Below are 26,599 nucleotides of genomic sequence, written 5' to 3'. Positions count from 1 at the left end.
GTTTCCAGGGCTTCTTCCCGACCCAGGGATTGAATCCGGGTCTCCCACACTGCAGGCAGACGCTGTACTGGCTGAGCCACCAGGGAAGGCCTTGAACAGGTAAGCAGGGTCATCAAATGGGAACCACGACCGTAACTCTTGCAGCAGAAGGGCGACGGTTTGGAAACAGGAAAAGTCCAGAGGAGAGACGATGAGTGTCTGAAGGGGACAGTGGCCGAGGATGCAGAGGAGAGATATTAAGGGGCACAATCGATAGGACCTGATTGATTGATGCGGGCTGACATCCAAAGGCCGCACTTAGGCAGCCACTCCAGCCTCAAGCGTGCCGCCGCCTTGCTCTAGCCGGTTCCTGAGTGCTCTCGTTCTGCCCAGGCTCCAAGCGGCCTCGGCCTGCAAGACTGTCTGGGGGCCCCTCTGTCTGGCTCCCCAGCTAGAGCGTGAGCTCCTGGAGGGAAGGTGGTGAGTCTCTTGTCTCTGAATCCCAGAACCGGGAACAAAGCCTAGAGTGCCCCACAGATGTTTGTGGAGCGAATCGATCCATTAAAAAAAGAGGCAGAGTGAAGGGGAAGGAAGTGAAGAGGGAAGGAAGGAAGATCTCCGGGAGCACCATCGGATCTTACTGTAAGCATCCCGCTCTCTGATGTTACGGGCTGATCCTCATCGGAGTCAGGCTCGAGAGTCATCTCAGTAGCATCCGCCTCTCCTGGCTTCTGGAACTCAAACCACACAAAACGGGAATGGGTCAAAGAATATCCTATTATCGCATCCCAACGGGGTCAGCGAGAGGGACACGTGACCAGAAGGATACCTTTTGCAGACAGAGCTGGGGGGTGGGGGTGGGGGGGGCCACTGAGAGCAGAGAGAGCACCCGGCAAGTGGACAGAGCCTCGACGGCCTGTCCGGTCCCAGCTCCGGGCCTGGATTTACATTCGAGAATCTCTCCTGCTCTCTGCTTTGACTGTGTTCCCTCCCTTGCTGCTTCTGCACTTGCTGATCCCTCAGGTCCCCCAGAGACCAACATGTAAGCCAGAGCAGGCAAAAGGGCTTGAATTAATTTCAGTGTCTTTGTATCTTGCCATCAAACAGAAAATCTTGCGTCTTAGGTCCTGGTTATCCTGAGCTGCTATATTTTCTTTCTCTGTTTTCTTCCCATCGATCAATTTTGTTTTTTTTTTAGAAAAGACTTGTTTTCTTCAGTGTCCCCGTCCCCCACTGTTTCCGGGGGTTTGCTCGAACTCCTGTCCGCCGAGTCAGTAAGGCAAGTGACTGACGTCCCATGTGCCAGTGTGAAGCCTGGGAGTGTTAAGAGTGACAAGTCATGGCAAGTCCCTCTGAAGTCCCCTCCCAAGGCTGCTTCTGCGGGCCCTGGAATCCCCGGTACTACGGTGGACAGTCCGGCTACCGGCTGGCTGTACACCTTCATCAGCCCGTCTCCTGTTTCTTTCGTGACATGGTTAGAACCTTAATTTAAGGTGCTACAGGCTCCACCTCACAGGTGGGGCCTACAAAGGGCTGGCTTGCAGGTGCGCTAAGCTGCTTCTGCCGTGTCCGACTCTTTGTGACCCCACGGGCTGTAGCCCGCCAGGCTCCTCTGTCCACGGGATTCTGCAGGCAAGGATACTGGAGTGGGTTGCCCTGCCCTGCTCCAGGAGGTCTTCCTGATGTAAGGACAGAGCCATCGTCTCCTGTGTCTCCTGCATCAACCGGCAGGCTCCCGTTAGCAGCGCCGCCTGCCAGGGGGCTGGCTCGGCTCCATAATTCACGTGGCCCCTGAGTGCCTGGGTTTAGGGTCAGAGCTACCTCTGCCCTCTGCTTGGCTGGCCACACTTTCTCCTTTCTGTTTTGGTAGTGACCTGAAAATATTCCCTGGTTCTGACTTTCCACTGTCCTCCTAATCTTTTAATTTTTCCTCATTAAAAGGAAGGGTGGGCTTGGAATAGCTTGAGTCCCTGAGCCCCAGGAGGAGCCCAGGAGGCTGGGCATGGGGGTTTGTAGAGTGCCTTGAATATGCAAGAAGCTCTCTCCCCCAATTCAGCTTTCTCCACGGGAAACAGGAAACGTTCCCTGTGGAAGCCAGCGGCTCCCTTGCTCTGGGCAGGAATGGGAGCAGGGCAGCTGGGTTGACCGGCTCTCTCCTGCTGATCACAAGCTCTGGCGGGCAATTATATACGTCTTTGATTAATAAAAAATGGAGCAGTGAATGAATACTTAATCAGCAAGGTCTGGAGGGTTGACTCTTTCAGAACCCGGGCTGGGGGTGTGGCAGGAAGTAATCAAAGGGGTCCTGGGCAGTGAAAACGAATTGCACCACTCCGGGTGGGGGTCTCTGAAAAGGTGCTGTCCACTGAAAAGAAAAAAAACAAAAACAAAAAAAAAACCCACAACAAAAACCAAAAGTGGCGAGTTATGTTTCATTCAGGGAGCTTTCTGAGCCGGCAGCCTGGGACACAGCCTCTCCGAGAGTTCCGAGGAACTGCTCCAAAGAGCTAAGGGAGGAGCCAGGATATCTAGGAGCTTTCACTGGAGAAAGACAACACACACACACGCAAACACCCGACCCCCACCACCCAAAAAAAAAAAGAAAACCCACTCCATACTGTCATACAGGAAAAGAGAACTGCCAATCAAAGGCAGACAAGTAGGGGATCAGGCAAGAATCTCCACTTCTTGAAGGTATTCCTAGATAAGATGCTAACTATCCAGGGCCAGCATCCTGTTTTCCTGCATTCTTAATCCCCTCTGAGAGCACTGTCTGCTTCCCTGCAGGTGCTGCAAGGAAATGACAACCCACTCCAGCATTCTTGCCTGGAGAATCTACAGTCCAATAGACCGAGAAGGGGAAAAGGGTGCCTAGTGGGCTACAGTCCATAGGGTGGAAAAGAGTCGGACATGACTGAGCACATTAGACAGCATATTAAAAAGCATACAAAAACTATGTGTCATTAACAAATTCAATAAAAAGTAAATATATGGAAAAAAAAAGCAGAGACATTACTTTCGGAACAAAGGTCTGTCTAGTCAGTCAGTGCAGTCGCTCAGTGGTGTCCGACTCTTTGTGACCCCATGGACCGCAGCACGCCAGGCCTCCCTGTCCATAACCAACTCCCAGAGTTTACTCAAACTCATGTCCATTGAGTCGGCCATCCAACCATCTCATCTTCTGTCGTCCCCTTCTCCTCCAGCCTTCAATCTTTCCCAGCATCAGGATCTTTTCCAGTGAGTCAGTTCTTTGCATCAGGAGGTCAAAGTGTTAGAATTTCAGCTTCAGCATCAGTCTTTCCAGTGAATGTTCAGGACTGACCTCCTTCAGAATGGACTGGTTGGATCTCCTTGCAGTTCAAGGGACTCTCAAGAGTCTTCTCCAACACCACAGTTCAAAAGCATCAATTCTTCAGCACTCAGCTTTCTTTATAGTCCAACTCTCACATCCATACAAGACTACTGGAAAAACCATAGCCTTAACTAGATAGAGCTTTGTTGGTAAAGTAATGTCTCTGTTTTTTAATATGGTGTCTAGGTTGGTCATAACTTTTCTTCCAAGGGGCAAGCATCTTTTAATTTCATGGCTGCAATCACCATCTGCAATGATTTTGGAGCCCCCCCAAATAAAGTCAGTCACTGTTTCCACTGTTTCCCCCTCTATTTGCCATGAAGTGATGGGACCAGATGCCATGATCTTCGTTTTCTGAATGTTGAATCTTTTTCACTCTCTTCTTTCATTTTCATCAAGAGGCTTTTTAGTTCCTCTTCACTTTCTGCCATAAGGGTGTTGTCATCTGCATATCTGAGGTTATTGATATTTCTCCCAGCAATCTTGATTCCAGCTTGTGCTCATCCAGCCCAGCATTTCTCATGATGTACTCTGCATATAAGTTAAATAAGCAGGGTGACAATATACAGCCTTGACGTACTCCTTTCCCAATTTGGAACCAGTCTGTTGTTCCATGTCCAGTTCTAACTGTTGCTTCATGACCCGCATACAGATTTCTCAAGAGGCAGGTCAGGTGGTCTGGTATTCCCATCTTTTTAAGAATTTTCCACAGTTTATTGTGATCCACACAGTTAAAGGCTTTGGCGTAGTCGATAAAGCAGAAGTAGATGTTTTTCCGGAACTCTCTTGGATTTTTGATGACTATTGGATGGATTTGATGAATAGTCGATGAACAGTGAATGTTGGCAATTTGATCTCTGTTCCTCTGCCTTTTCTAAATCCAGCTTGAACATCTGGAAGTTCCCGGTTCATGTACTGTTGAAGCCTGGCTTGGAGAATTTTGAGTATTACTTTACTAGCATGTGAGATGAGTGCAACTGTGCGGTAGTTTGAGCATTCTTTGGCATTGCCTTTCTTTGGGATTGGGATGAACACTGACCTTTTCCAGTCCTCTGGCCACTGCTGAGTTTTCCAAATTTGCTGGCATATTGTGTGCAGCACTTTCACAGCATCATCTTTTAGGATTCGAAAACGCTCAACTGGAATTCCATCACCTCCACTAGCTTTGTTCATAGTGATGCTTCCTAAGGCCCACTTGAGTTCGAATCCCAGGATGTCTGGCTCTAGGTGAGTGATCAGAGCATCGTGATTACCTGGGTCATGAAGATCTTTTTTGTGCAGTTTGTCTGTGTATTCTTGCCACCTCTTCTTAATCTCTTCTGCTTCTGCTACCTTTCTGTCTAGCCAAGGCTATGGTTTTTTCAGTAGTCATGTATGGATGTGAGAGTTGGACTATAAAGAAGCTGAGCACGGAAGAATTATGCTAAGGGAAATCAGTCCTGAATATTCATTGGAAGGACTGATGCTGAAGCTCTAATACTTTGGCCACCTGATGCAAAGAACTGACTCCTTGGAAAAGGCCCTGATGCTGGGAAAGATTGAAGGCAGGAGGAGAAGGGGACGACAGAGGATGAGATGGTTGGATGGCAACATTGAATGGATGGACATGAGTTTGAGCAAGCTCCGGGAGTTGGTTATGGACAGGGAGGCCTGGTGTGCTGCAGTTCACGGGGTCGCAAAGAGTCAGAACTGAGCGACTGAACTGGGCACGCAGGCACGGACTGCAATGGGAGGAAACAGTTCCTGAAATAACTGACATACCGGCCACTTTTTTTTTTTTGGTCTTTTTTTTTTTTTTCCTCCAGTTCTTGTTTTCGGTTCTCTCACTTCGCTGGGATTTGACTCCGCTGGGATTTGCTTGCGGCGCGAGGAGCATAAACTCGAGAAAGGATCGAGTTGGTGGGTGAATGGGAAGAAACGTACCGTGTGCCCACCCACGTGGTCCAGGTGGAGCCCAAGGAAGCGGGTGTGTGTGTGTGTCCGTCCGTCTGTCTGCGGGTAAGCCCTCTGTGTGCCGTGAGTTTATTATCTTTTTCCGTGGGGCGGGGCGGGGGTTGCTGACCGTGTGCGCAGCAGCATTAAAACTACGTCGGTCACGGCAGCTGGGAGGGGGAAAGAGGATCAGAAAGGAAAACGGACGCCGCCGGGGTCAGAAAAGGCCCCCGGGCGTGGTCAAAGAGGCCGCGAGATGGCGAGCGCGGGGCCAGAAGAAAGAGAGGGAGAGCGCGGGCCCCGCGGCGTCTCCGCCCACCGCCCCGCCCCGGGCTTCCGGAGGCGCGCGCAGGGCGGGGAGGGCCGGGGAGCGGCGGGCGCGCGGCGGCACGCCAGGGCACCGCGGCGAGCGGGCCAGCGGGTAGGGCGCGGGGCCGGGGGCGCGGGGCCGGGGGCCGGGGGCGGGGCCGGGGGCGCGGGGGGCGGGGCCGGAGCCGGGGGGCGGGGCCGGAGCCGGGGGGGGGGGCGCGCGCTCCGGGGCTGCGCAAACCACTGGGCGCTCCTGTCCCAAGGGCGGCTGAGCACGTGCTGGGGGCCGCGGGCCGCGGGCCGCGAGGTGGGGGTGGGGAGCGGCTCCCGGGTGCTTTCCCGGCTGATGGTGATGGAAAGAGGGGCGTGGGGCGTGGGGGTGGAGGTTTCGGGGGTCCCAGACTTGGATCGCGGGGGATCTTGGAGCCGGGCGGGGGTGCTTGGGGGGATGCTTTTGCTATTAGCCCTGCCGGCTGCGTGACTTATCAGCCCACGTCACCTAGGGAAGACAAAATTCTCGGCGCTTTTGTCAGTGAACTGAAGATAGGAAAACACCCGCTTTACCAAGTTACTGGCCGGCTCAGGGAGGACTCGTGCGGGGTCCCCCAGCCTCTGTGCCTGGCCCAGAACTGCTTCTGTTCCTTAGCGGCTGGGGCTGTTGCCAGCTGTGGGATGGAGAAGGTTTGTAACTGTGTCTAACAGTTGGCCTCCGTCCCACAAAGAACCCCTGGTCCGCCCTATCCTACCCACAGCACCCTGTGGAACGAGCAGCCTCCGCCTGACTTAACAGGATCAAGAGAAGCCGGGTGGATGACTCTTGCACAAGCCGGAAACAGCCAGAAACCAGAGGACCACCCAGACCCTAGGAATTTTCCGAGGGCTTGGCCACCAGGCCGGGTTAGCCTGGAGGCCGCCAGGCCGGGTCAGCCCGGAGGCCGCCAGGCCGGGTCAGCCCGGAGGCCGCCAGGCCGGGTCAGCCCGGAGGCCGCCAGTGGGGCCGTGGCGTTGGCCCCCCTGGCGCCATGCAGGGCCGCGGCCTGCCCTTCCGTGTGGCCACGCTGCTGACAGGGCTCCTGGAGTGCCTCGGCTTCGCGGGCGTCCTCTTTGGCTGGACGTCTCTGGTGTATGTCTTCAAAAAGCAGCATTACTTCGAGGAGCTTTGCGAACCGGATGCCGGGTCACTGGGCAATGCCACCGGGCTGGATGGTAAGGGAGCAGGACCTTCTCTTGAGTCTGGATCCCAGGTGGTGGGAAGAAGGGCTAGACAGGACTCCGGGCCCCCCCACCCCCACCCAGGCCAGGCTTTCTATGGTGAGAAAAAGGGGGCGTCAGCCTCCCCCATCCTCAACCTGGACCTAAGAAGCGCCTGGGGAGGGAGGTGCCCACTCCCAAGGGCTGATTAGCGACCGTCACGGCTTAGCTGTGAAATGGGTAACATTCCCCGCCGGCAGGCTGTCCGAGATGGAAGAGGTTGCCCTGGACAGGTAACAGGCTGGGTGCCTGCCTGCCAGGGAGGCTGGGACAGGTGTGGGGGTTGGCCCGTCTGCCTGGGCTCCTGAGATGGGCCCGTCTCTCCTCCAGATTGCAGGGCCCAGGACGAGCAGTTCTCACTCATCTTCACCCTGGCCTCCTTCATGAACAACTTCATGACCTTCCCCATGGGTTACATCTTCGACCGTTTCAAGACCACCGTGGCCCGCCTCATCGCCATGTAGGTCCCAGGGTCACCAGGCCAGGGCTGGGCAAGAGGACTGTGGGCAGAGGCGTTGTTTGCAGGGAGCCCTAGGCCAGGCCGCTAGGCCCCTTTGCTCCAGCAGCGCTGTCAGGAACATGCCTGGGTGTGGACACCCTGTGTCGACCTTGCCTGTTCCCGTAGCCGCTGCTTCCCTTTTTTCTCCTCCTTCCTCTGTGGCATGTGAAACTGGGCCGTCGGTTGCGCTGAACCGGGCAGAAGGTCAGGCCTGCTTCCCGTGGGGGGTGCTGGCCTGGGGCAGGGCTTGTGAAATCAGCAAAGCCTAGAGTTGCCTCTGACACTCGTGAGACTGGAGCTGCCACTGCAGGGGCCGGGTTCAACACCTGGGCGGGGAGCCGAGGTCCTGAGCGGTGTGGCCACAGAGAAAACCGGAACTGTCTCTGCCTTGGTGCAGGGGACCCCGTGTCTTCATCACACCCAAGTGGCTCCTCGCCACCCTCCTCCTGGCCTTCCCCCTACCCTGTCACTTCCCAGAAGTTAGGCAGAACGGCGCCCTGGGGTGTCTTCGGCGGCGGGAACTTCAGGTTCCCTCCCGCAGGGGTGCCCAGGCCGAGTAGTCAAGGAGGGCCACGCTGGCTCACAGGGGTTCCGCTGAGCTGGCCAGCTTCTGTGATAAGCGGCGGCCTGCGGGGCGTGATTAGGACCCAGCGCGGGCGTCTCCCTGGAGGTCCGGGGCATTCAGCTGTTGGAGGGACTGGAGGGCGGCTGGGCCAGGCCGTGGCGGGATGGCGCAGCAGGTCCTTGGCTCTCTGAGCCCTTGGGTGACCGTCTCTGTCGTCCTCGGACTCCAGTCTTGTGCCTCCTCCTCTTTCCTGCCCTGCCTTTGCCCTTTCCCTCTTCTCCAGCCTTGAGTGTGTGAAGCAAAACCCCGTCTTCCCACCTGTGTTTGCTCCTCCACTTTTACACGGAACATGTCGCTTCTGAGACACTTCTGGTCCACAGATGTGTCAGAAAGGAAGTGGCAGGCCATCCGCTGGCATCAGCTGGGCGTCTTAGGTGTGTGCCAACTGCTCAGTCGTGTCTGACTCTCTGCGACCCCGTGGACTGGAGGCCAGGCTCCTCCATCCACAGGACTTCCCAGACAAGGGTACTGGAGCGGTTGCCATGCCCTCCTCCAGGGAATCCTCCCGAGCTGGGGATTGAACCCATGTCTCTTCTGTTCCCTGCATTGCAGGCGGGTTCTTTATCCGCTGAGCCATCAGGGAAGCCCTTGGGGGTCTTATAATTCAACTCAGTCCGGACACTCTCTGGAGGCCCTGCAGCAGACCCCACAGGTCGAGGGCTGGGTCCCACCAGACCGCCCCTGCCCCGCTAAGATGCCAGTTGCAGTGGCAGGCCCCAGGTTCCCCACAAGGTCTGAGTCAGCTACAGCTCTTGAGATGCCCCTGACCACCTCCTTGGATTCAGTGCTTTGCAAAAGGGCTTGCTGAACGCGGGGAGACGCATTGACCAGTTCCTGAAAGGGCATGATAAAGGATACAGATAAACAGCCGCGTGAAGAGACCCAGGGCCAGGTGGGCAGTGGTTCCGAGCCCAAGAACTCTTGCATCTGTGTGAACTTGGGGTGCAGCATCCTCCTGGTCCGTGGAGGTGTTTGCCAACCTGGGAGCTCTCCACACTCCACACTTAGGGGATTTTATGGAGGCTTCCTCACATAGACACGATCCATTATTAAGTCCACTTCCAGCCCTCTCCCCTCTCTGTAGAGAAGTGGATGCAGGGGTCGAAATTCCAGGCATCTCATTGTGGCTTTTCCACCTCTCCACAGTCATCTCATCGGAACAGTAGAACAAAGACGCTCATAGTGTCTTCTCTGCAGGAACTTATAAAATTATTAGAACCCCTGTATCAAGGCCTGGGGACAAGGACCAAATGTGTAGTTCTTGTCATAAATCAGAATATCACACATAAGCCCTGTTTTTATTACCCTCTGCCTTACAGGATGCCCAAACTTCTAAGAGATCCCAGTAACCTTGGGATCTTGGTCGTGAAATCATAGCATCCTAGAACTTTAAGCTCGGGGTCTGGATCAGTCCAGTCAATTCCTTTATAGAAAGAAGCTTCTAAGAGAGTGTAGTACCTTGCCCAAGGTCACACAGCAAGAGCCGTTTGAACTCAAGGTTTTGTAGACCAGGCACAAACGTCTTTCTTTAAGGGCTTGGCTAGTTGGGACTTCCAGGTTGGAGGACCTTGGCTCCACACATCCTTGCCCCTCCACGCGTCTCTCCTTTTTAAAGAAATGTTTGTTCGGCAGTGTTGGGCCTTAGTTGTGGTGCGTGGGGTCTAGTTCCCTGACCAGGAGTTGAACCTGGGCCCCCGCGTTGGGAGCTCTTGAGTCCTAGTCACTGGGTCACAAGGGGAGTCCCCCAGGTCTCTCTCTCCGTGACGACATTCTCCGTCTCCCCTTCTTTGTTCCAGATTTCTCTACACCAGCGCCACGCTTACCATAGCCTTCACCTCTACAGGTGAGCGCCGTCGGGAGGGACGTGACCTCGGGCACCTGGTGGACGGGGCAGGGGCAGAAGGGTCATGGGGGGGACCCTGGCCCCGCAACTACTCAGATCCACAGACTCTGAGCTTGGAAAGGGCCCTTGAGGGCGTTATTGCTGGTCTCTAAAAACAGCTTAGTGAGAAATGTGAGTAATAAGGACAGGGGAGAAATTGCTTCAGAGTGGAAGAATTGATTCAAGAGACTGCATCCTTCTGTTATGTCTTAAAATGTCCTCTCTTTTTGAAAAATGAAATAGTAGGGAATCCCTCGGCAGCCCTGTGTACACTTCTGCTCGTGTTTGTGACCCTTGGTCGGAGGACTAAGGTTTCACAAGCTGTGCAGCACGGCCAAAGAAAGGCGAAAGAAAAGAAACCACAATATAAATGGTAATTGTTGAAAATATCCTGACTGAGCAGAGTGCAGACCGACAACTCTATGGTAGTCAAAAAATTTTCCTCCTCAAATCTTACTGGTCTGCATGTGTGATGTGTTTAGGCGCTCAGTCGAGTCCGAATCTCTGTGATCCTGTGGACTGTAACCCACCAGGCTCCTCTGTCCATGGGATTCTCCAGACAAGAACGCTGGAGTGGGTAGCCTTACCCTTCCTCCAGGGGATCTCCCCAACACAGGGATCGAACCCGGGTCTTTCACTTTGCAGGCAGATTCTTTACCATCTGAGCCACCGTTCAGTGCCCAGTCTGGTTTATTCCCCACTTTCTTCATGGGGAATAAAGTGGGGAATGCATAGAGGAGAAAACTGAGGTCAGAGACCCCCTTGCAAAGACTTAGAAAAGGCCCCGGAGCAAGTTAGTGGGGGGTGGGGCTGGGACCCTGGCTGTGTTCTTTGCTAGCAGCATCTCATTACAGAGGCCAACAGATGCCTTTCGGTGTTCTCTCCGGAGTCAGGTTGTGGGGCTCAGTTTTGGGCTTAGGAGGTGAGAGCACCTCGCTCTGCTGTGAGTGGTGCTTGCCCGACGCTGGCGGTCTGCACTGGTGTTCAGTGAACACGGGCCGACTGAGGTTTCTCTCTGGACAGACCTCGGGAGGTAGCCTGGCACCTCAAGCCAGTTATTTAAAACCCACTCTGCTCATCAGCAGGGCTTCGTCCCTAAAAGCCTGAACATGACTTTCAAGTGGCTGAGTGTGGAGGTAATGACTGGCTACATTTTGACTCCCATCTGTGAATCACTGGAGCCGCCATTTGCCCTCCCCCCAGAAAATGGAGCTTTTTGATTTTGGAAAAAGTGTTGAGACCACAGTGATGCTATTTTTGAAAGGAACCTCAGCCAACCTTCAGGGCATTTGGGGAGGCACCTTCTCCAGAGACAGAAATTGAATGGTAAGGAGTGTGAATGCTCGAAAATGAGCAAGTTTACAGTGTGTCTCCAGGTAGGGAATGGTTACTAGAATGATAGTTACTTTGGAGAATATTATTAGGAAGCACACATATGCTATGTTAAGGTTGAGTCACAGTGGTGGAAATGTTACTCTGTTTTTATTTTTCATTCAGGCCTCTGATTTCACTCAGAAAATCACATAGGGCTGGGGTAATTTTAACACTGGCAAGAGCAGAAATCAGGCTTTGAACATTCTAAGTGCAACTGCGTTCAGTTACAATTTATTAACACTGTTTTCATTGTGCTTGTTTTTATAGTTAGGGCTTCCCTAGTAGCTCAGACTGTAAAGCGTCTGCCTGCGATGCAGGAGACCTGGGTTCGATCCCTGGGTTGGGAAGATCCCCTGGAGGAGGAAATGGCAACCCACTCCAGTATTCTTGCCTGGAGAATTCCATGGACAGAAGAGCCTGGCAGGCTACGGTCCATGGGGTTGCAAAGAGTTGGACACGGCTGAGTGACTAACACACGCATTCTCAACAAGCAACACCAGTTTCATTTCACTGACACTCGTAATATAAAGTTTCCCTTTTTTCAGCTCCCTTCTATTTCACTGTGGGATCTCAGTCCCCTAACCAGGGATTGAACCCTGGCCATGGCAGTGAAAGTTGGCATCCTAACCACAAGGCCACCAGGCAACCCCAAGTGTAAAGTTTCCTTCAAAAATAACAGATTCCTTTTGGATAGTGAGTCACATTAAAAAAAAAATTTTTTTAGCAAAAAAGACAGGCACGGCCTGTGGCCCAGGTCTTAAAGGTGGACAGAAAGAAGGCAGTGACCCGAAAGGGCGCTGGCAGTGCAGGAGACGTGGGTTCAATCCCTGGGTCGGGAAGATGCCCTGGAGGAGGAAGGGGCAACCCGCTGCAGTGTTCTTGCCTGGGAAAGCCCACGGGCAGAGGAGCCTGGTGGGGTGCAGTCCACGGGGCTGCGCAGTGTCGGCTGCGACTGAGCGGCTGGCACCAGCTCCAGCCCTTGTTTCTCAGTCCTGCTCTTCTCGCCCACCAGCTGCCAGAGCTATTGGAATGATTATTTTCTTTTCACATGTCGGTCTTTTCAAGGGAAAGAAATTCTTTTTATTCATCCCACATTTCTAACGCCAGGCAAACAAAGGAAATGCTTGAAGTCTAATGAACAGGGGAAACGCAGTTCACGGGCATTTTCTGACTCAGATCTCACAGTGCCTTAGGAAGGCAGACGAGCAGGGACTGTTGTTCCCATTTATCAGATGAGATGACTGAGTCGCAGATTCAGAATCCAGCTCAGTGCAGTGAGTTAGAGGCTGGGTGTGTGTGCTCAGTCCAGGCGCCTCTCCCCTGCAGTGTCAAGATGAAAAGGATTGCGTGTGATTTAGTGAAGGAAGCGGGCAGCGGGTCGAGTCCTGCCTCTCTGTCTAGACATCCAGCCTGCCGTCGACCAAGGGTCATCTTTGATGGGGAGGAGGTCCCTTTGCAGGAGCACGTGAGGCAGCCTTGACAGTCCCCTGAGACCCTTGGAGGGTGCTGGAAGGGCTGCCCAGAATCGGGGCCCTGAGCGCAGGCTTGTAGGGAGCAGGGGGGAGCCCCAGAGTGCGGGGCTCCGTGTTTGGGTTGCCAGGTGGCGTCACCCCGCCTCTGTCTGGATCCTTGCAGACACAGCTGTGCTGCTCTTCCTGGCCATGCCCATGCTCGCCGTGGGGGGCATCCTGTTCCTGATCACCAACCTGCAGGTGCGAGCCCGCCCTGGCCAAGGGCGCCTGGCAGGACCTTGGGGTGGGTGGGGGAGGCGCAAGCCCCTGCTGCTTTGGTGGCCTCTGATGGGGTGGGCCCCAGCCGGAGCGGCAGCTCCTGGTGTGGAGGGGGTTCCGCATACGAGGGCCTGACGCTTGCTGGGCGCATAGGAAGTGTTTCCACGGGCGAGTGAGTGACTCGGGCTGGTCCTGTGTTCTCCAGATCGGGAACCTGTTTGGCAAACACCGCTCGACCATCATCACCATGTACAACGGAGCGTTTGACTCCTCCTCGGCGGTCTTCCTCATCATCAAGGTAGAGGGTGGCGATCGCCCGTGTCCCCCGCCGCTGGTTGGGCCTTGGGGTGGGCCCCAGGCATCCATAATCAGCTTCTGGCGTAGAAGGCAAGAGCCTGGACCGAGACTGATTCTTAGAAATAAGTTTCGGCCCTGGATTCTTACCTGGACTCTTGGTATGGTTCATTGCACAGCTGATGGCGACGTAAACCTTGGCACCTGCACCCCGTTTAGCGCACAGCTCGGCAGCCCTGGGCGCATTCGTGTTGTACGGCCATCACCAGCACTCTGCTCAACCCTGTGAAGCTGAAACTGTCCAGCAAGCAGCAACTCCCCACCCCCCACCTGCTTCCCCCTAGACCCTGACAGCCACCGTTATAACTTCTACTTCTGTGATTTTGGCTACTGCAGGTGCCTCTGAAGCAGAGTCACGTACTACCTTTTTTCTTTCTGTGACCGTATTGTTTCATTTAGCATTTAGCGTCATATCCTCAAAGCGCAAAGTTTGTTTTAGCAGGTGTCAGAGTTTCCTTCCTTTCAAGACTGACTGCTCTTGCGCGTGCCACGGTTGTGTATCCGTTCGTCCGTGAAGGGGCGCCGGTTTGCATCCACCCTTCGGACGTCGTGAGTAGGGCTGGTGTGAGCGTGACTGTTACACTGACCTTTCCCCTCTTGTTTCTGCAGCTCCTTTATGACAGGGCGTCAATCAAGGCTTCCTTCATCTTCATCTCTGTCTGCAGTGCCTGGCACGTCGGGCGCACTCTCCTGCTGATGCCCCGGGGGCACATCCCCTACCCGCTGCCTGCTGACTACCGCTATGGGTAAGGACTGAGCTGGGGACTTGGTGTGGCCAGAGCCCCTTCTCTGACCTGGAATGGGAAGAGGGTGTGGGGCGGACATGGTTACAGTAGAGCAGAGGAAACCTGTCTCTGGAGAAGAGGACTAGATCAAGGGTGTATCGGTTAGCTATTGCTGCGTAACGAACGATCCCAAAACTTAAGGGCTTAAAACCTTAGGAGTTTATTGTCTTCCCAAGTCTAGGGGTAGCTGGCTAGCTCTACTGATCAGGGAGCTACTTAGATGCTCCTGACAGGACTTCTCATGCCTGCGATTGTCTGGAGGGCTAGCCGGGGGCCGGCGGGCCTCACAGGGGATGTATCTGCTTGTCTGGGGTGGCGAGGATATCTGGGTCAGGTGGCTTGCACCCTCCAGCAGGCTGGCTGGCGTGTCTTCACTTCGTGGTGTCAGGGTTCCGAGAGCGCGCAGCAGCACACAGGCTTTCTTCAGGTTTAAGGCTGGATTGGCACATCGCTCACGTACTCACCTTTAATAAGCTTATGTGCTGCTGTTAGTTTCTGGCCGCGCTGGCTCTCCGTTGCTGCACGGCTCTTCTCCGGTTGCGGAGAGCGGGCTTCTCGCTGCTGTGGCTTTCGTTGTTGTGGAGCACAGAGTCTCGGGCGCACAGGCTTCAGTAACCGCCGCCCGAGGGCCCAGAGCTGTGGCTCCCAGGCTCCACAGTTGTGGCGCACGGGCTTAGTTGCCCTGCGGCACATGGGATCTTCCTGGATCAGGGGTCGAACCTGTGGCTCCCGCATCGGCAGGTGGATTCTCCAGCACTGAGTCCCCAGGGAGGCCCGGTGCATCACTTTTCATGGGTCGTCTTTGTTGAAGCCGCTCACGAGGCCAGCCCAGATTCAGAGGTTGGGTAAACAGAGCCGCCAATTTCCTTTGCAAAGGGTAGAGAAGAGAGCAGGTGAAGAAGCGGGACCATCTCTGCATGCACTCAGTATGAGCAGTGGCGTCGGGGACGTTTGTTGGCGGCTCGCTTATCCTCTGGTTTCATTTCACGGTAGTCCTCGGATGCGTATCCATGTCTCCATCTCCAGATCAGAACAGTGAGGCTCAGAAGACTTAGGTCTGAGCCGCGTTGCTGCAGCCAGGAAGAGGCGGGACTGGAATTTGAACCGACGCCTGTTCTATGCTTCCCACCCTTCTGTCGCTCTGTATGTGGGTGCAGATTAGAATTGTTGGAATTAATTGGAGATGTTTCTAAAAAAGATAACGGGAGCCTGCCTTCCACTCCCAGACCTTCTGACTCAGCTGGTCTGGGCCTGGACGCAGGCGCTGGGGCTGCGGAAAGGTGATTCCAGTGTGCAATGAGAGGGACCATTTCCCTTCCCCGCATCCCACGGCGTGTCACGCTCAGCGCCCAGTCCTCGGCTTGGGCTGATAGAGCTTCTGTTTCCACAGTCTGTGCTCCGGGGACAGCCCCCAAGAGGAAGACAAGAAGGCAGTTGGGTCCGAAAAGCTGGAGCTGCAGTCGGAGGAGTTCCTTTCCTCCAAGAAAGGTGAGTCCTGCTGGCTAGCCCATTTCTCCTCCCCAGGACCTGGCCTTCCCCTGCGGCCAGCGTGGTTCGTCACCTCCAGAGCTTTGCCAGGGACTCAGGGCCAGAGAAGGTCAGGTGGCGAGGAGACCTATAGGACCTTCCCAACCCCCTCAGCCTACAGGGGATCCAGAGAGGGGCAACCAGTTTCATGTCATCTCTCCTTTCTGTCCCCGGCTCCTTTCCTAGCGCACCGTAGCCCTGCTCCCCAGAGCTCAGTCTTCCACCCTTCACCTTCCCTTGCCTGCCCACTCCTAAGTGTGCCTTGTCTGTCCAGTATCTGCGGGTCCCGTGGGTCAGCCCTCTCTCCCTGCCCCGTCTCCATCTTGCCTCGCCTTTCTCTCCTCTGTTTTGGGTCCTGGGTTACAAATGTCACAGAGCAGTGCCGGCTGAAGTAGAAACAAGATTAAGACCCTGGGAAGTTCACTGGATGAAGGAAGGAGTGAGCTTGCCAGGCCACATCCAGGAGGAGCCGAAGCAGGATACCCCTGGGGACCCCGGGGTCAAATCCTCGCCACTCCGCCCCTCAAGGAGAACGGTCCCATTGGGTGGCCTGGTGTGAGGCGCAGGGCGCTTAGTCCACGGGCTCACCCGGACCGTGAAGAACAGGGCGGGGAAGGTTTCTGTGGGAGACTCGGATGCTGGTGCTGAAAGAGGAGGGGCTGCGGAGCCGCTGAAATCCTCGCTGTCCCTGCCATCCCACGCTTCGCCTCTGACTTTCTCCTCTCCATGCCTGTCTTTTCCTCATCCTGCCTGAGAACGATCGGGAAGGTTGGTAGTGCGAGAAGCATCCCAGTGTGAAGGGTCAGATAGTGGACAGCAGAGCATGGGAGAGCCGTTCCCCCACGGCGGTGGGGCTGGGATGTTGCTTGGAGGTGGGGGTATTGCCCTCGGGGAGTCTGGGGAGGCAAGAGCTGGTGAGCTCGGAGCTCGGGTTCCCCGGTAAGACCTGTGCACCCCGTTCCCCCCCCAATTTAATGGAAACTCTTGCCCGAATCTCCTTCCCCGCTCATCAGAGACCCCGGGACAGCTGCAGGCACCCAGCTCCTTCTGGAGCCACGCCTTCTCTCAGCGCTTTGCCTGGCATGTGGTTTGGCTGTCTGTGATACAGCTGTGGCATTACCTCTTCATCGGCACCCTCAACTCCCTGCTGAACAACTTGGCCAGCAAGGACAGCGCGCTAGGTAGGTGGGGGCGCCGGGAGGCAGCCCCTCTGCGCATCGCCTCTGGGGACTTGGCACCTTGCATGGTGGGGCGCTGAGCTCAGCAGGGCTCTGTGCGCTGAGGGAGGTCTGAGCCTAGGGTGCGGGCTGGAGGGTCAGGCAGGGGCAGGGGCGGGTGGGTGGCCTCCTCTGGAAGGCAGTCCTGAAGAGCTCTCGCCGCCCAACCCCTCTCTGCCCTCTGCAGTCAGCACCTACACAAACGCCTTTGCCGTGACTCAGTTCTTCGGAGTGCTCTGCGCGCCTTGGAACGGCCTGCTCATGGACCGGCTCAAACACAAGTACCAGGAGGAAGCGGAAAAGACAGGTGAGCCCTGCGCTCCAGAGGGTCAGGGAGCCAACGTGCGGGAGGTTTTCGTTTACCTCCACGCCCGTTGTCTTTTTCCTTAAAGCCTTTTCTACCTGCATCTGTCCATTCATCCTTCCATACATCACCCATCATCTCATCTGTCCATTCATCCTTCCATACATCATCCGTCATCTGTCCTTTTATCCATCCATCACCCATCCACCCATCATCCACCCATCACCCATCCATCATTCACTCATGATCAGTCATCTGTCCCTTTATCCACTTATCGCTCATCCATCTATCACCCATCCCTCCTTCCATCATCCATCCATCATCCATCACCCGTCCATCCATCTACCATCCATCCATCATCCATCTATCCATCCGCCCACTAGTCACTGAGTGCCAATTATGTGCCAACCATAGTTCCAGATTCGGTAACAGGCCTGACAGTTAAACGTCCTTGTTCTCAGGCTGTTCTAGTCTAGAGAGAAATGCAAGTAATCGAGCTTTGCAGTCCCTGAATAAACCTGCAGGGAGCTGTGGCAACCTGAAGACGGGCACCTGTGTTGTGTGTTCCCAGAGGAAGCAGCTTCTGAGCTCCTAAAGGGAGAGTAAGAAGTGGCAAGATGAAGGCGAGGGCCTGGGGGAGTGGCCCAGGGGTGCAGCGGGGTCATTGTTCATGGTGGTGAGAGGGAATGGAACCTTGAGGAAGCTGAGGAGCCCCAGCAGGTGGTTCAGGCACAGGGCGGGGCGGGGGCGGGGGGTGGTGGGGAGAAGGGGCAGCCGGCGTCCTGCCAGGGAGCTGGGGCCTGATCCTGGGACGAGAATGGACGGACAGGGCGACCTGTTCGTTTTGTTGTTTGAGCCTCAAGCCGCACGGCCTGTGGGGTCTAGGTTCCCCAACCAGGGGAGCAGTGAGCACGCTGAGTCCTAACCGCTGGACCCTAGGGACTGCTGCTACCCCTAGAGTTTCATCTCCCCCCGCCCTGCTTCTCCGAGCCACTTCTAAAGCAAACCTCAGACATCAGATCGTTTTGTTTGTAAACACTTCAGTTTGTAGTGCCAACAAATAAGGCCTCTTTTGTTGAAGTGAAGCATCGGGAGAAGTACCGTTATGACGCCTGAGACAGCGTCTGAAAATTTCTCAGTGTAATCTGTTCACTCGTGTAGTCCAGTTTGAATTTCGCTCCCTGTCTCATCTGTGTCTTTTTGTCACCAGTTGGTTCAAATTCGGACCCATACAGGGGCCATGGTGCAGTCAGCCTCTCACCCCCTGCCGCCTTTTTCCGCTTTGTTCACTTACCAACAGGACTGGCTTACTTGTCCGGTCAGGTTTCCCACGTTCTGCATTTGACATCCTTTTCATGTCATTTTAAAACGTCCTTTTGATTGGGCTCTGTCTGTAAACAGGCAGATCGGAGACTCAGTTTAGTATCTTTTGGCAAGAATAGCTTGAGAGGTGGAGCCGTGGGCTTCCTCCGAGGTCTCGTCTGCAGACCCTGGGTACCCGTTGCCTTGTTCTTACGATGTGAGGATTGATCCGTGCACTCAGACACTGTCAGTCTGATCCAGCCGTTGTAAAAGTTTCTCATCGGCTGCAGGCCTTACGGCTACTGATGCTTGATGCCTAGACCCATTATTTTATTAGGGTCTATTGCTATCTTTTCTTTCCGCTTTTCATAGCTAAAACTTTCTCTAGAAGGACAAGCTTTATTAACTACTTTGTTCACCCTGGAATAAATGTATATTTTTTCCTCTATGTGAGCCTCTCTGGTGGCTCAAATGGTGAAGAATCTACCTGCAATGTTGGAGACCCAGGTTCGATCCCTGGGTCAGGAAGATCCCCTGGAGAAAGCGCATGGCGACCCACTCCAGCATTCTTGCCTGGAGGATCTCATGGACAGAGGAGCCTGGCGGGCTGCATCCATGGGTTGCAAAAGGGTCAGGCGTGAATGTGCAGTGGACACTTTTTCCTCTTCTTTACTAGTTTCGGAAAAGTGAGTTGGTATCTAAGCACCTTCCCGGGGTAACACTCATGGTTTCTCCTGAAATCTTATTTTAAGTATATCTGACTGTTTCAGTCCATCTCTGTGACAATCCTTCTTGGGGTTCAGACTCCCTCATCCTTGACCCCTGAGAGTGTGACCAGTCCAGCATCTGTGTCCTTTACACAGAGTTAGTTTTAGAGGGTGCTCGGATCCCTTTCACTGGGTGTGTTTCCTGGCGCAGACCTGAAATCCTAGGTCCCTTTGAATGAGAATCGGTGTTTAATGACGGCAGTCTGGATGCTGGGGTTTCTAATTCTCCTGGGCACTCGTGGCTTTTAGTCCTCAGAGGTGAGATACACATAATTTTTTGAAAAGAAAATAAATCACGAATGCCTAATATTGATAATTTTAGTTCAAATTTTACTTGACTTTTACATTTGTATCTCTTTTCTTCTGAAAATCATGGTTCTTAAAATACTATACAAAAAAAAAAATACTATACATATATACTGTATGTACGTATACTGTGTACTATATATGGACTGCTGCTGCTGCTGCGTCGCTTCAGTCGTGTCTGACTCTGTGCGACCCCATAGACGGCAGCCCACCAGGCTCCCCCGTCCCTGGGATTCTCCAGGCAAGAACACTGGAGTGGGTTGCCATTTCCTTCTCCAATGCATGAAAGTGAAAAGTGAAAGTGAAGTCGCTCAGTCGGGTCCAACTCTTAGCGACTCCATGGACTGCAGCCCACCAGGCTCCTCCGTCCATGGGATTTTCCAGGCAAGAGCACTGGAGTGGGGTGCCACTGCATATATGTACACACACACACAAATATTCTGTATATGGTTATTTAAAAACATATTTTAGGCATAGTTACTGGTTGAGCGAGACCAGGACTGTAGTGATAACCGTGCCGGTGCTGGGTGTCGGTGCGCCTTCCTTTCCCCCGTTCTCATTCTGAAGATTCGTCCCCTAGGAGCTGTCAGGCAAAATTATGGTATTTTAAGAGTCAGCAACTTGATATAAAAAGTTGTGTTCATTGGTTCCATCTCTTTGGTTTTTTTTTTTTCTTTTTGAGGGGGAAATGGCTTTGCTTGTTTCCTTCCTATTACTCTGATTTAATTTTTAAGAACATTTTTGTATCAAACATTGACGTTATTCCGAAGCCACAGCTACTGCTAGGAAGCGGGAACCAGCCCAGCGGGTTTGTTTCCTCCTCTGTCCCCTGGCCTCCCTTCCTGCCCTCATTTGGTAATTGCTTTGATTTTTTTTTCCCCCTTAAAGAATAGACTCTGCGTAAACAGTTCTTTCTTACGTAAAGGCAGCACCCTGCAGGCTTCTTCCGGCAGTACCCTGCAGGCTTCTTCCGGCAGTCTGCTTCGTGTGGCTCTCTGTCCTGGGACCGCTCCACGGCGGGCTCCATCCTTCCACCTCTGTTTAGTCGCTCAGTCGTGTCCGATTCTTTGTGACTCCGTGGACTGCAGCCCGCCAGGCTCCGCTGTCCGTGGGGTTTCCCAGGCAAGAGCGCTGGAGTGGGTTGCCATTTCCTTCTCCAGGGGATCTTCCCGACTCAGGGATCGAACCTGCGTCTCTTGCGTTGGCAGCAGCTTCTTTACCCCTGCGCCCCAGGCAAGCCCTCTGCCTGTCTGCTGCCTCGTTCTGTTACGTTCTGCCGCAGTCACTCCCCTCCTGCTGCCGACTTGGACACCTCCGGTCTTTCGCTGGAGGCCGTGGTCCTGCCTGGAGTATCTGGCTGTGGGTTGTGATCATCTGTGAGTGGCTGACGCTGGCCTGTGATTAGGATGAGTCGCTGGGGATGGGTGCATGGGTACATGTTTGAATGATGTTTTGGTTCAGTTCAGTTCAGTCGCTCAGTCGTGTCCGACTCTGCGACCCCAGGAACCGCAGCACGCCAGGCTTCCCTGTCCATCACCAACTCCTGGAGCTCACCCAAACTTGTCCTCTGAGTCACTGATGCCATCCAACCATCTCATCCTCTGTTGTCCCCTTCTCCTGCCTTCAGTCTTTCCCAGCATCAGGGTCTTTTCCAGTGAGTCAGCTCTTCGCGTCAGGTGGCCAAAGTATTGGAGTTTCAGCTTCAACATCAGTCCTTCCAGTGAATATTCAGGACTGATTTCCTTTAGGATGGACTGGTTGGAGCTCTTCGCAGTTTGAGGGATTCTAAAGAGTCTTCTCCGAATGTTTAGGGAGTGAGCTTTCCGCGTGCACTGATGGATTGGAGATGGGGTGTATGGAGAGAAGGGGTCAGCGTGGCCCCCCGCCCCGTGGGCGTCCCGTCAGCTTCCTGTCTCCCTCTCGGTACAGGGGCCCCGGCCGAGGCCGCTGCCCTGCGCTCGGCGGTGCCTTCGCTGGCCCTGACGTCCCTGCTGTGCCTGGGCTTTGCCGTCTGCGCCTCTATTCCGGTGCTCCCCCTGCAGTACGCCACCTTCATCCTGCAAGTGGTCAGCCGCTCCTTCCTGTACGGCTGCAACGCGGCCTTCCTCACGCTCGCGTAAGTGGGCTCGATGTGCGCTCCTGGCGGGGGATCCCCCCGGGACAGAGGGAGGTGTGCTGGGGGCGGAGGAGTCAGGGGAGGGGACCCAGATGTGGTCGGGGAGGCGCACTGGGGGGAGGGGCAGAACCTTCACTTGCATGGACACCCTTCATGTCTGCTCCCCTCTGCCTCTGTGATCTGCCTGGCGAACTCCTGTTCCCCCTCCAAAGCCCTCTTCTGTTGTAGCTCTCCCAGGGAAGAGCAGAAAGCAAGCTTTTTCTTTCCTTCTGGCACTCTTCTTCTTCCTTTTTTTTGGATATTTTCTTGGCCCTGCCGCACTGCTTGTGAGATCTTAGTTCCCTGACCAGGGATCGAGCCGGCACCCCTTATTCGGGAAGTGCAGCGTCCTAACCCACCAGACCACCAGGGAAGTCACTATTCTCGCTGCTTCTGCTGGTGCAGGCATCATTTAGCATACGGTGGATGTATGTGTGTCTTTTTCCTGAGACCTCCCGGGGCCCAGCCTGTGTCTGGGGCCCTGCTGTTTTCCCGGGTGGAGCGCGGGGCCGTCTCTGTGCACTGTGGCTTGAAAGCCTGAGCAGAGGTGAAGGGGGGCCCCTGTGGGTGTGGGTAAGTGCCGGCTGGCTTAGACTGGGGGAATGGGAGCAGGGGGCTGACCACCAGCGCCAAGCCCCTCCGTGGACCGCGCCCGCTGGAACCTCCCCTGCCCGCCCCCACGCAGGTTCCCCTCGGAGCACTTCGGGAAGCTGTTTGGACTCGTGATGGCCCTGTCGGCCGCTGTGTCTCTGCTGCAGTTCCCGCTCTTCACCCTCATCAAAGGCCCCCTCCAGGACGACCCCCTATACGTGAGTCCTGCGGGCGAGGACCCTGGCCTTAGACTCAGATTGCGGTGACTTTGTCGGTCTCCAGCAGGGGCTGCCCCTGGCCTGGCTGGGGTGGCCTGGGTGTGGTTCCCGCGGGAATGTTTCTGCACATGGCTACGTCCTGGGTCTTGCTTTTCCAGTGGGAGTCTGTGGGAGAACCCTGTTGTGTGCCAGGGATCCCTGAGGCCGCAGGGTTAACGTGGATGGCCTCCCAGGTCACTGGGGACTCTGCAGGCCTCAGTTTCTCCACCTGTGAAATGGTCACAGCGTTCCTCCTTGCCCTGCTCTAGGCAGGTGGAACGAAAAGTCACCCGGCGTCCATCCCATAGGGCACCGTCAGGTCTGAGTGGGACGCAGAGGAGAAACCTGGTGGGATTCTGGGCTCTTTCCGGCAGTGGACTAGGCCTCACTGCCCCTCACCCTCCAGGCGGGATTCTGGTCCCTGCATGGGGGTGGACTTGGCCTCACTGTCCCCTCACCCTCCAGGCGGGATTCTGGTCCCTGCATGGGGGTGGACTAGGCCTCACTGCCCCTCACCCTCCAGGTGGGATTCTGGGCCCTTCCTGGCGGTGGACTTGGCCTCACTGCCCCTCACCCTCCAGGCGGGATTCTGGGCCCTTTCTGGCGGTGGACTAGGCCTCACTGCCCCTCACCCTCCAGGTGAACTTGATGTTGATGCTGCTGACTCTCCTGACATTCATCCACCCCTTCCGGGTGGACCGGGAGTGCCAGCGGAAGGAAAGCCCTGGTGAGGTCACCTAGATCAGAAGCCCCGCCTTTGCTGCCCCGAGGATGCGTCATCTTCCCCCTCGGAGGACCCCACATCCAGGAAGACTTGGCCCACCCAGGCTGCTTGTATTAAGTAGCCATTATTCCTTCCATAAGACAAAAAGCCATACTCACCTCCCTGCCAAGACTGCTTATCCGCAAGACAGGAGCAAAAGCACAGAAAGGCTTTCAGTGTCAGAGGCATGGACAGCTGGCCCTGGCGGACACTTGGCTGAGGCGGGTGATGGGATGGTGAGCTGTGTCTCCTGCCTCTCTGGGTCTCTGTCCCTGAAGCCTGAGCCTGCCTGGACCCTGTGCGCCGGATATGCTTCCCAGTGAAGGCTGAGGCTGTCCCGCTACTCAGCGTTCAGCAGTGGCACTCAGCTTGCCCCCAGCGGCCCAGAGCCCAGGGGGAAAGAGAGGCAGGTGGATTGGGGTGGGGGTCCCAGGTCTGCTGCTGATGCTGAGTGGCCTTGAGCAGACCCGTCTCCCCTCAGAGCTCTGGTTTCCCATTTGTGAAAGGAGAGGGGGTTTGGAGTCGGCCTTCCCGCCAGCATTTGTGTTCCACTGGAAAAATTCAAAAGTTCATTTGATTTTTTTGTAAGATGGTACGAGGGGCGGAGATAACCCAAACAAACTTTTGGGCTAGTAGAAGGTTTTCAGAAAAGTGTCAGCCCGGCCACCCTCAGAGCCGTGAGAACCACCTGGCCTGCTGGACCCAAGGGTCTCTGACGAAGCCTTTCGGGGAGGTTTTCTTCTTCAAGAAGGGAGATGATTATTTACTTTGGGTAGAATATAAAAACGTCCTCTGGGGAATGGTTTTTATAACACTGAATTATGTCCTAAGTCATTTCGTTAGAAATAAAGCCTTTCTGTCTAAGACAACTGCTGCTCCCAGGCTTTGGGGCTGGGGTGGTGTGTGCGCGCCTGTGTGTCCCAGCCCAGACCTGGCCTGGGGGCATGGACACGGGCGGTGTGGAGGCGGCTGGCCGCAGCCCCAGGCGTGGCAGCTGGACCCAGGGTTGGGCAGGTGCCTCAGACTGGGGTCCAGCCACCTGGTCCCAAGGCCTGGGCTGGGGGTCCCCAGGAATCCCCTGCCTCGCCTCCTCTTGCTCTCCACCATGCCCCCACCCCTGCTGCAACACGTGCCCGCCCCCACCCCCCAAGCTGGACTCAGAAGGTCTACCCAAGTGTCCGTTCCCCCCGCAGCAGCTGGGTAGGCCCCCGAGGTCCTTACTGCTGGCTGCGGCGAGTCCTTTCCACCCTGGAGGGCAACTGTGAGAACTGAAGGTGGTCTCCACTGCCTGGCGTGTGCTGGGCACCCTGGAGCGTTCGCTTTACTCAGACTGGAGAGGAGGTGGGTCGTTAAGGGAGAGAGGGTGAGGGACGACCTGGGCGAGATGAGACAAAGTCTGGAACATGCCCGGGGCTTGACTCCTCATCCAGGAGAGCACTGAGGACTGACTCCTGCCTTCGGTCAGTCCCTAATTCCTGAGCTGCTGCGGGGTCTGTTCTAGGCACTGGGGTGTCGAGAGAGGTGCCCGAGGGTCTGAAGCCAGCTCTTCTCTGAGCTGCTGAGGGCTAATTTTCCGGGGTCGGGCCTGGGTGTGCAGATGACATGACTGCTGATAGATGCTTTCATCCGGTTGTCTTGCTCAAAAGCTTGGCTCCCTGTGGCCCATGGGGTGGGGCCTAGATCCAGTGTGGCAGTGTAGATGGTCGGTCAGCAACGTGATTCCAGCTCCCCGCTCCGCCCCTCACCTCCTGGGCCCAGCCCAGGTGTGCGTTCTAGCATCTGTGAGCCTACCCGTTCCTCCCGCCCAGCCCGTCTCAGCCAGGGAACTCTGCTGGGTCCAGTGGGGTCCGGCTTGAAACGCCATCTCCTCTGAAAGCCTTTCTGCAGCTTTCAGTAGCCCTGAGTTCCCGGGCCTTGGTCATACCCTTCTTGGAGACTGGCCCCCGCCTCCTCTCGTGGCCCCTTTTCCCATTTGGACAGAAAGGCCCTGGAGGCAGCCTCTGGGTCTCACTCCTGGCTCAGGGAGTAGCGCCTGCTTGCCAGGTTCGCAGTGCCAGTTACTGCCTGTTGGAAGACGGGGGTGGGGGTGGGGGTGGGGGGGTGGGGAGGGGTGGGGGGGTGGGGGGGTTGTTCGTGAGGGTTGGTTCCGCTCAGCAGCAGGCGGGCAGTGCCACCCTGCTCTCTGTTGCCAGCCTCAGCAGACAGGGAGCGCTGCAGGCGGTGCCAGGCGGGGTCCTCTCTGGGGCAGGGAGGGAGAGGAGGGCGCCTGCTGCGCCCAGGACAGGGACAGTGAGTCAGCGGCTGTGTGTGACCGTCTGCTCTCACTACCAACTTGTGGCTGAGGACAGCGAGGCTGTGACGGCAAGCTTCGCCAGGACCATCCAGCCAGTGCCTCGTGGAGCTGCTGCTTTCGCCCACGCCCGGGCTCCCCGGGTGCTCCAGTGGCAGACTCTGCTGCCAGTGCAGGGGGCTGGGGTTCAACCCCTGACCAGAGAGCAGGGGTCCTACATGCTGCGATGAAGACCCTGCATGCCGCCACTGAGACCTGGTGTGGCCAAGTAAATAAAACAGATAAAAAACCCCACATCTGTCTGATTCCTAAGGTCAGATTCCTTTTAGGTGTGACCTTTTATTTACGTCGTAAGTTTATTTACAAACCTGTCTAGGATGAGTTTGATCCTTCTTTCCTTAGAGGTTGCGCCTCTTCATATCTGTCTCATGGATTATTCGTTAAGCAGTTGGTATCTTTCTATCAAGAAAGAGGCTGCGCATCCACACCCACAGAACGCAGTCATCACAGCTCGTCACCTCCCCTTGCTTCCCACTGAACGTGGTGCATTCTTCCCCAGACTCTCCTCGCGGTGGCTCCTGTGGACCGCGCAGGTTGAGAACCTCCGGCTGCTCTGTGCCCACCCAGCGCTGCCGGAAGCTCTGCGAAATATGCACAGACCAAAGGCGGAGGGCAAGGCGGCTCAGGCTACTCACGCCTTGGCCTTTCCTCTGCACTCTTGGCGTTCGTTCTTATGTCAGAAAGAAATGGCTGTTGTGAAGCAGGTCAGAGAATAAAGAGCCGCGTGATAAAGGGTTATCACCGTTCATTTCAGCACCCAGAAATGCCCGCGGTTAGCACGGGGGCCTGTGTGCCCCACGAGGTGCAACTGTGTGTGTAATGATGGAAGCCATCTCCCAAGCCCTTCTTCACAGCCTCACGCCGCTGTCACAGTCGTGACTTTAAATGGCCACTTACGCCCGCGTCTGATGGCCGTGGCACAGGCCCCGCCCCGCCCCGCCCCGCCCCCGGCCCCGCCCCGCCCCCGGCCCCGCCCCGCCCCGGCCCC

The 26,599-nt window shown here is 55.6% G+C and overlaps 1 protein-coding gene across 6 annotated transcripts in view; it reads left to right on the top strand.

Annotated features, from left to right (window-relative positions):
• Positions 1-24,130, top strand: part of SLC43A3 (solute carrier family 43 member 3) — a 28,961-nt gene extending 4,831 nt beyond the window's left edge. For 2 of the 6 annotated variants that reach the window (XM_069553183.1, XM_069553182.1), the window contains 14 exons: positions 9-99; positions 5,137-5,329; positions 6,325-6,778; positions 7,154-7,283; positions 9,744-9,790; positions 12,839-12,915; positions 13,139-13,231; positions 13,897-14,033; positions 15,463-15,560; positions 16,613-16,780; positions 17,004-17,123; positions 21,425-21,611; positions 22,336-22,459; positions 23,138-24,130. In XM_069553183.1, the coding sequence (XP_069409284.1) occupies positions 6,595-6,778; positions 7,154-7,283; positions 9,744-9,790; positions 12,839-12,915; positions 13,139-13,231; positions 13,897-14,033; positions 15,463-15,560; positions 16,613-16,780; positions 17,004-17,123; positions 21,425-21,611; positions 22,336-22,459; positions 23,138-23,239 (1,467 nt within the window). In that variant the 5' untranslated portion in view covers positions 9-99; positions 5,137-5,329; positions 6,325-6,594 and the 3' untranslated portion in view covers positions 23,240-24,130. Of the gene's footprint in view, positions 1-8; positions 100-4,088; positions 4,559-5,136; positions 5,330-5,387; positions 5,685-5,747; positions 5,880-6,324; positions 6,779-7,153; positions 7,284-9,743; positions 9,791-12,838; positions 12,916-13,138; positions 13,232-13,896; positions 14,034-15,462; positions 15,561-16,612; positions 16,781-17,003; positions 17,124-21,424; positions 21,612-22,335; positions 22,460-23,137 lie in introns of those variants that run through there. The other 4 variants (XM_069553186.1, XM_069553185.1, XM_069553180.1 and 1 more) reach the window with 4 other exon arrangements.
• The last annotated feature ends 2,469 nt before the right edge of the window (positions 24,131-26,599 follow it).

Source organism: Ovis canadensis, chromosome 15 (genome assembly GCF_042477335.2).
Source record: "Ovis canadensis isolate MfBH-ARS-UI-01 breed Bighorn chromosome 15, ARS-UI_OviCan_v2, whole genome shotgun sequence".
Taxonomy (NCBI): Eukaryota; Metazoa; Chordata; class Mammalia; order Artiodactyla; family Bovidae; genus Ovis; species Ovis canadensis.
Note: the sequence above shows the minus strand (reverse complement) of the source record. Positions and strands in the feature narration are given on the sequence as shown.